We start from the raw sequence: 9,054 nt of genomic DNA, 5'->3' as shown, positions 1-9,054 counted from the left end.
GTTGGCTCCCTGGGGGTCTGCGTTGGTGACAGAAGAGAAATGACTCCCTCGAGCTGTGGTCCAGGCTGCACATACATACTATGGCATACACACACACACACACACACACACACACATACATACACACATGGACACACACAAATAAGTAAATTCAATAGGTTACAAAACAGAAAAGAAGAAAATGGTGAAAGACCCAAAGGTAACTTCTGCCCTCCACAAAAGCACGCACACGCACCTGCGAGCACATGTTGCACACATACGAACGAGCACATATACCACGTCTGCACAGGAGGAAAGAGCCGTGTGGCTCAATAGTAGACACTCACACTTTGACTGAGGCCCCAGGATCAGTCAGTTCTCCTTACAACAACGACAAATAGGCTTTGCTTTAGAGAAGAGGTTTCTCTGCTCAGGGAACAGTAGCAGAGAAGAGGAGAAAAGGCCGTAGGTAGATTCTTTCCTAAGAGCTGCTGTTTTCAGGGACCTCTAACCTTCCCAGCCCCCCTCACCTCACCTCTCTGTCACTCTGTCACTGTCCCCAGCTTTCCCTGCTGCTTCTGAGCCTCACACTGGCTACCATCAATGCTCGCTGGCTTGAGGCTCGCACCACGGTCACCATGCGGGCCATGCAGAGCATAGAGAAAGAGCGGGGCCTGGGGACGGAGATGCCAGGCAGCCTCCAGGGCCCTGACCCCTACCACCAGCTGCGGGACAAGGACCCCAAGTACAGTGCTCTACGCAAGAAGTTCTTCCATTACCATGGCCTGTCTTCCCTCTGTAACCTGGGGTGCCTGCTGAGCAATGGGCTCTGCCTTGTGGCCCTTGCCCTGGGGCTCAGGAGCCTCTAACACAGACCCTGTGTGTCAATAAATGCTTCTTTGGAGATGGCCGTGGTCATTTGTTTTACCCCGGGGAAAGCCAGGTGGTTTTGTGTGCGTGCGTGTGTATGGTGTGTGTGTGTGTGTCTGCACACGTGTGTGCGTGTATAGCACTCAGAGCCTCAGGTTGCCCACACCTGGTGACATGACACATTGGCATGTGAGCTATTGAAGTTCCAGCAAGTCTCCTCTAACAGTGACCATATATTGTGTACCTTCTATATACCTGGCTCAGCTCTACCCACTGCCCTTCCTGTGTGTGACTGCAGCAACAGCAGGTCCCCATCTCCCAGGCACAATCATATTTCCTATCCTGCCGACACTGGAAGTGACATGACTTTCTTTGGCTGATGAGATGTGAGCAGAAGTGTTTACTAGCTGGAGAGATGGCTCAGAGGTTAAGAGCTCTGACTGCTCTTCCAGAAGTCCTGAGTTCAATTCCCAGAAACCACGTGGTGGCTCACAACCATCTATAATGGGATCTGATGCCCTCTTCTGGTGTGTCTGAAGACAGTGACAGTGTACTCATATACATAAAATAATCCTTTTTAAAGAGTGTTTACAAGACAGCCTAGAACATCTTTCCTTAGCCCCTTGCATCCATGCCGAGCTGTGAACCGAGGTGAATGATATCCTGAAGCCTTTAGGGGCTGCTTGTTTTTAGGGAGAACTCAGCTCTTCCTAGCTAATACTCTCCGGCACAATTCATGTTAAAGCTTTGGAAGCAGCGAAGTTCAAGTTTCTGTGTGGTAATGATGTGTGTATGGTGTGTATGTGTGATAATGGTGTGTGTATGGTGTGTATGTGTGTATGGTGTGTATGTGTGATAATGGTGTGTGTGTGTGTGTGATAATGGTGTGTGTGTGATAATGGTGTGTGTGTGTGCTTTGAGGTAGGGTCTCTAGTTCAGGCTGACTTGGAATTCTGTGGCCCAGGTTGGCCTGAAACTTGAGAATTTTCCTGCCTCCGCCTCTCATGTACTAAAACTACAGGTATGAGCTACTATATCAGTCTCTATATTTTTGTTTTGAGACAGGTTCTTATTACTATGTAGCCAATCTGATTTAAAACTTATTATTTGACCCAGGCTAGCCTCCAATTCATGGCAGTCCTCCTACCTTAGCATCCTAGTACTGGGGTAACAGGTATACACCATTTCACCTATATAGACACACATGCAGCTAACCTGTGAGATGGAGTCTCATCTGAGCTCAGGCTGGACTTGAAGTTTCTACATACCTGAGTATGACTTTGAACTCCTGATTTCTGGCTCCCTCTACCTCCCACATTCTGGGATTACAAATATAAGCTACCATACCTAAAAGTCTGATTTTTTACATTTACTTGTTTGTTTATTGCATGTGGAGGTCAGAGGACAACTTGTGGGAATTGGTTCTTCTTCTATCCTGTTGGTCCCTGAAACCCTCAGGCTTAGTAGCAAGCTAAATTCCAAATCTTGTTGTGTGGACTCAGGCAAATATCTACCTTTCTTTGATCCTCAGTTTCCTTATAGATAGATAGATAGATAGATAGATAGATAGATAGATAGATAGATAGATAGATAGATATAGATATAGATATATAGATATACACACTGTAGCTGTCTTCAGACACACCAGAAGAGGGCATCAGATCCCATCACAGATGGTTGTGAGCCACCATGTGGTTACTGGGATTTGAACTCAGGACCTCTGGAAGAACAGTCAATGCTCTTAACCGCTGAGCCATCTTTCTGGCCCCAGTTTCCTTATTTCTAAAACATGTTTTAATTCCAAGAGCCCTTAAGCTTGTTGAACAGCAGAATCTAGCACCCTTTAGAGCCAGACTCCTCCCATATGGAACAGGGAGTATGTCTAAGATTCAGGACGCCCCAGCACGGAATAGAAAACGGGCTGGGGAGGTAGAGTAACTACTATCTATATAAGAAGCCTTGGACTCCATCCCTAGCACCGTGTAAACCAGCATGGCTTTGTACACTTTCAATCCCAGACCTTGGGAGGTGGAGCCAGGAGAATCCGTTCACATTTATTCTTGGTACATACAGAGTTTGAGGCAAGCCTGGACTAAATAAGTCCTTGTCACAAAAACAAAAAAATTAAAATTTTTTAGAATTTTAAATTTTATTTTACATGAGTATTTTGTCTGCACCATGTGGGCTCTTGCAGTTTGATGAAGTAAGAAGGGGAGGGGTCAGGTCCCCTGGAATGGAGTTATGAGCCACCATGTGAGTTCTGAGACTCAAACTCATATCCTCAGCAAGAACAAGTGCTTTTAACCGCTGAGACATCTCTCCAGCCCCTAAAATTAAATAAAACTACGGTTACACTAGTCTTGTTATGAACCACTCGGCAGATGGAAACATTGAAGTTGAGAGAGATTAAATATGTCCGGAGTCACAGTCCTAGAAAGGGGAGGTGGGACTAGAACTCAGCTGCTGATGTTTTCCTGTTAACCACAGAATGTATAGAAAATGTTTTCTACCTCAAGTTAGGAAAGAGAAGCTCTGATGGGACTTAATGCCTCTTCCCGCTCCTCTGGGCTCTAGCTCAGGACCACAGGCTCGCCCTCCCAGNCCCCTACCGCCCCGCCCCCCGCCACACTACCTGGTCCCATCATCTCAACTCCCCGCCCATCTCTGACGCCTCTCGAGGTGGTCCCGCCCCTGCCAGACCCCACCTCCGCCTGCAAGGCTCGCCCACTCCGCTCGGACTCTTGCGGCGTCCAGGTCTCCGACAGGCCACGCCCATCTCCTGGCTCCGAAGGCGGCGCCCACATCCTAAGACCACGCCCACCTCCGGGCGCCAACTCTCACGACGCCCCGCCCCTTCTAGGCCCCACCCTCTCACCTCTCTTAGTCTGCGGCCTCGCCCCCTCCGCCTGGGCGGAGCCGGCGCGGGATCCGGGTGTCAGTGTTGGCGGTGGCGGCAGCTGTGGGGCGAGGGTCGCAGCCCTGTGCGGGCCGTAGCAACTTCGTGGGCGGATCCTGGTGTGCAAGGCGGGACCCGAGGTGAGCCCAGAAGCGAGTGCACCAGCCAACCCGCTGATACGCGCGTGCACTATGACAGGGTTGAACTGGGGTCCGCGCGAGCCTGGGTCCCGCACCCCCTGCCAGTGCTGCTGGCTCTTCTGGGTTCCCGGCACCCGGCAAGTTCTGCGAACGGTGGCGGGGTGGGCGAGAAGCCCAACTGGGGGGCGAGCGACGGCGCCATATGGTGATGGGGGAGGCACTTGCTGGTGCGCGCAGTGCAGTGACTGTTCGGGTGCCAGCCTTGAGGGCCAGGGGACCCCTAGATGGCCCGGAAGAGAAGCCGTGATGGGGCGGGGGCCAGCCTGGAGGCCCTGCCCGACGGACGCTTTGCAGTCCCTCCTCAAACCCGTTCTCCCGGAACACAGGGTGGGGTTGGCTGCGTTCTCCTTAGAAATGCACGGAGCAGAGAAACAGAAAACACCGAAGGCCGTTGAGAAATACTCTTGCTTGGGCTTCTGAGAGCGACTCTAAGCTAGACAGCTGGAGAAAGTGAAGCGGGGGCGGGGGGTGGGAGAGAGCTTGGAAGGGCACCCTAGATTCGGATAAAACAGCATGCTGGAGTGTGGGAAGATAGAAACAGCAGGATATGGGGTGGTGGGTTTTGCGATCATTAAGTGGCTAGGAGAATTCTCTTGGATTTGATGACTTTCAGTCCTGTCTTTGTGGACCATGGCTGGGGTGAGTCAGCTTTGGCCAAGAGGGAGCCAGGCCCGGCCCCTTTGACAAATAAAATGGCAGGTACCCACTTGGGAACCTAACTGGGCCTTAAAACCTTATGCTATATAGAAATTCCCCTCACCCTGGGAGACAGGGAAAGGGCTAAAATGGATTTGGAGAGGACAGCACCCCAGTGGCAGGTACCAGCTAAATTCAACATCCAAGCTCTGATGGAAGGGGCTCTGTCTAGCTGGCAGTCACACACACACACACACACACACCTACACACCTACACACCTGGCCATACCAGCTGCTTATACTGGGCAAAGTCCAGCTAGCTTGCAGCCTGCGCAACTTCCACACCACCACGCCCCCCAGCCCCAACTGGCCCTGAGTTTTCACCTGTTACCTGGTCCTGCACCTGAAGGGAGAAGATCAGAACCTTCCACTATAAAGGTTCAATATTTCTTTCCTCCTTTCTCTCTCTCTCTCTCTCTCTCTCTCTCTCTCTCTCTCTCTCTCCTCTTTCCTTCTTTCCTTTTTTCTTCTTTCTTTCTTTTTGAGACAGGTTCTCATATAGCCCACCCCAGTTTGGTACCGAACTTCCAATGTAGCACAGGATGGCTTTGAACCCCTGCTACTGTTTCTACTCCGTAGTGCTGGAATCACAGGTGTGCACATCACACCTGGTTTACTGGGTGCTGGGGGCTGAAAGTGTAGGTGAGTGCTCTCCTCCCCAGCCCTCAGCCTCACCTTTGTGTAAAGATTAAATAGCAACCGCAGCCCTTGAACTGTGGTGTTTGTCTCTCTTATGCACAGCTGTGTCTCTTCAGAGACCCGAGGCTGGTGCAGAAGACTCAGCAGAAGTTTGTTGGTGAACACCACAAGGGTCACTAAGAAGGGCACAGTGGTGCACACCTCTAATCCACAGCTCCAGAGGCAGGGATCCACCACATGGGGAGTTTGAGGTCAGCCTGAGCTACCTGAGATCTTTCCTTAAAAAATAAAAGTGGAAAAAAATGAGGAGGAGGAGAGAGATGGCTCAGCTGCTAAGAGCGGTTCTTTCAGACAACCTGACTTAGATTCTCAGAGCCCAGGTCGAGCAGTTACAGCTGCCTGTAACTACAGCCCCAAGTTGGAGGTACGTCCTCCCTGTCAACCCCATACACCAGTCACATATACAGCCTTAGCCTGGCTCCATAGTGAGACCTTGTCTCAGTAAATAAATAATAAATTAATAACATTTTTAAAACTAGGGCTAGGGATGGCTTTGTAGGAAAAGGCACTTGCTGCCCAGCCTGGTGACCCGCGTTTGATCCTAGATCCACATGTTGGAAGAATCGATTCTTGAAACCAGTGGCCCCATGGACTCACCCTTACAGAAGCTGACCCCTATAGGGTTCCGCTCTTTCACATCAGGATGTCTGGTCTCCCCTCTAAGCAGATCCCACTGAGATGGCATCCGCTAGTGACCCCCCCACCAGCCCAAGGGATGCTGCTGACCAGAACTTTGACTACATGTTCAAACTGCTCTTGATCGGGAACAGCAGCGTGGGCAAGACGTCCTTCCTGTTCCGCTATGCTGATGACTCCTTCACCCCTGCCTTTGTGAGCACAGTGGGCATCGACTTCAAGGTCAAGACGGTCTACCGACATGACAAGAGGATCAAGCTGCAGATTTGGGTGGGCTGAGTCGCCGTGTGGGGAGGGGGAGGGCAGTCAGTAGAAAACCCCAGCACACACACAGAGCGGCTTCGGGCCGGGAGGCACCTTTTATCTCTGAGGGAAGTCCAGCAGGGTATGGGAACATACCTCCCCAGGTATCCTGAAGAGGGACAAGGTGGACAGAAGGCACATCTTGGAAGTGTCAGTGACTAGTGAGGAATAAATTGGGAACCATCTTGACTCCCATGAGGCTGCCAGGCTCAATGCTACATCCTGTCCCTGGTCTGGTTGTTGATATCATCACGGTGACAAGGGGACCAGAAGCAGATCAAGATGATGGCCCGAGGCCCAGGTGGCTCTTCTTTGCGACTGTTAGATGGGTTCTTGGAAAGCAGATTAGGGAACTCTTAAATGAGGGACAGCCCTGCACAGTGGAGTCCATCCAGGGCAGAGCTGAGTCAGTTACTGAGTTTTCAAGATGGGACAGTGGGGCTCGTGCTACACACCTGTGATGTCTCCCATCAGACTGGGCCATGAGGGAACACCAGTATTCCTCCAATCAGGTTGGACTGTAAGGGCGGGGCCCTGCCTCTCCGTTACACTAGGCCTGGGAAGGGAACACCACTCTTCTCCTATCAGATTGGGCCACAAGAGTAGACCTGTGTCCCTTTCAGGGTCCCGCAGAGTGGGGTGGGGAGCAGGTGGCCCCTGCCTAGCTGACTGACTACTGTTTGCCCAGGACACAGCAGGCCAGGAGCGCTACCGGACAATCACCACGGCCTACTACCGCGGAGCCATGGGCTTCCTGCTCATGTATGACATCGCCAACCAGGAGTCCTTCACCGCGGTGCAGGACTGGTAAGCACTGGCCAACCACTGACACGCCACGCCACGCCACGCCACGCCACGCCACGCCACGCCACGCCACAGGTCTTCATTCTCCCCCTCCTGATCCTAACCTCACTCTCAATGTCTACAACTCCCCAGGGCTACGCAGATCAAAACCTATTCCTGGGACAATGCCCAGGTAATCCTCGTGGGGAACAAGTGTGACCTGGAAGACGAACGGGTCGTGCCCACTGAGGATGGCCAGAGGCTCGCCGATGATCTCGGTTAGTGCCCAACCTCCCAACTCCATACCCTGTCTTCACCCTTAATCCCAGTCCCACAGTGGTTACCTGAGGATCTCGGGGGGGGGGGCAGAGGGATACCCAGTGTTAGGGCTGGGGAGATGGCTTAGTGAGTAAGGGAGTAAGGATGCTTCTGTTGTGCAAACATGAGGCTCTGGTTTAGAGTCTGCAGCACCCACATAAAACACACACACATATGCACATGTGCACACCTTCATGCCTGTAACCCCTGCACTGTGGGGGACTGGGATGAGAATCACTGGTACTTGCTGGCTGCCCTGGTGGCTTTAGGTACAGTGAGAGACCCCGTCTCAATGGAATGTGTGAAAGGTGTGAGAGAGCAGGACCCCTGACGTCCTTTCTGCCTCCAGTAGAGACTCATATACCTGCACACAGATGTGCACATACACCAAACACATACTCCAAGATAACCCATAAACATACCCATATTTAAGCCATGTTCTCCCATTTGGGGATATAGACCCCTTCCTGAGAACCCAGCTGTTTGACCTTGGAGACCTCTTAGTTTTCTTTTTAATTTCTATAACAGGTATTAACATACCATAGTTTTTATTTTTTTTGTTGTTTTGAGACAGGGTCTCGCTGTGTAATGTTGGCATGGAACTCAGTTATGTAGGCAAGTCTAGCCTCAACATCACAAGGGACCCACTTGCCTCTGCCTCCCAAATGCTGGGATTAAAGGCGTGTACTTGCATGCCCAGCATCTACTATGTATTCTCTATGCATTCTGGAACTTGAGTGAAGTGATTCTGGGTGGTTGGTTGGTTGGTTGGGTTGGGTTGGTCTGGGGAGCTGAACCCAGGGCTGCCTTCACATTAAGCAGGCACCCTAACACTGAGCCACACCACCAACCCAGGCTTGTCATTGTTTGATTGTTTGTTTGTTTGGACAGTCTCACTAGCCCTGCTGAACTGTGAACTCCTGACCCTCTGTCTTAACCTCCCAGATTGCTGGACCTGCAGGCTTCCCTTTCATGCAGGATATAAATTTGTTGTAAGATTTCCCTGTGAAGATCCATGTGTAGTGGCTCTCACCTAAATTATACCTAAATGCTGCAGGAACTTGCAACCAAATTGCCATGAGGTGAAGGTTACCTCAGGATACATAATGAAACATTCTTGTAAGCAGACAAACAAAGGCTGGAGAGATGGCTAGGCTGTTAAGACTATTTCCTTTTATTGTAAAGGACCTAGGTTTGATTCCCAGCACCTATGTGACAACTAACAACTGTTTGCACATATATTCAGTCAGGCACACATACATATGTATAAAATAAAATTTTAAAATTAATAAATTAATAGACAAAAATCCCAAACGGTTGTAGGGTATAGCTCAGTTGGTAGCATGCTCACCTAGTATGCGTGAGGCCTTAGGATTCCATCTCCAGTAACACACACAACAAGGTATTGTGGTATATACCCTCTCATCCCAGCATTCAGGAAGCTGAGGCAGAGGCAGGAGGATCGGGTTCAAAGTCAACCCAAGCACATAATGAGTTCCAGGCTACGCAGGGCTCCTTGAGACACTGTTAGAACCAAAGAAAAGACACTTAGAAGGCAGAGGTTAAAGGCTGGCCTGGACTGCATTGCAAGTTCTAGATCTGGCAAAGCTATAATAGTGAGACTCTCTTAAAAAAGGGGGGGGGGCTGGTGAGATGGCTCAGTGGGTAAGAGCA

The 9,054-nt window shown here is 50.7% G+C and overlaps 2 protein-coding genes across 4 annotated transcripts in view; both read left to right on the top strand.

Moving 5' to 3' along the window:
* Nucleotides 1–885, top strand: part of Tmem205 (transmembrane protein 205) — a 5,709-nt gene extending 4,824 nt beyond the window's left edge. For all 3 annotated transcript variants that reach the window (XM_021207092.2, XM_029543781.1, XM_021207094.2), the window contains exon 4: nt 543–885. In XM_021207092.2, the coding sequence (XP_021062751.1) occupies nt 543–848 (306 nt within the window). In that variant the 3' untranslated portion in view covers nt 849–885. The remainder of the gene's footprint in view (nt 1–542) is intronic.
* Nucleotides 886–3,747: 2,862 nt separating this feature from the next.
* Nucleotides 3,748–9,054, top strand: part of Rab3d (RAB3D, member RAS oncogene family) — an 11,684-nt gene continuing 6,377 nt past the window's right edge. Inside the window, exons 1-4 of the mRNA XM_021207298.2 lie at nt 3,748–3,885; nt 6,008–6,246; nt 6,968–7,086; nt 7,216–7,340. Coding sequence (XP_021062957.1) covers nt 6,019–6,246; nt 6,968–7,086; nt 7,216–7,340 — 472 coding nt within the window. The 5' untranslated portion in view covers nt 3,748–3,885; nt 6,008–6,018. The remainder of the gene's footprint in view (nt 3,886–6,007; nt 6,247–6,967; nt 7,087–7,215; nt 7,341–9,054) is intronic.

The sequence above is a fragment of the Mus pahari genome, chromosome 10 (assembly GCF_900095145.1).
Source record: "Mus pahari chromosome 10, PAHARI_EIJ_v1.1, whole genome shotgun sequence".
NCBI lineage: Eukaryota > Metazoa > Chordata > Mammalia > Rodentia > Muridae > Mus > Mus pahari.
This window is presented reverse-complemented; position numbering and strand designations above follow the sequence as displayed.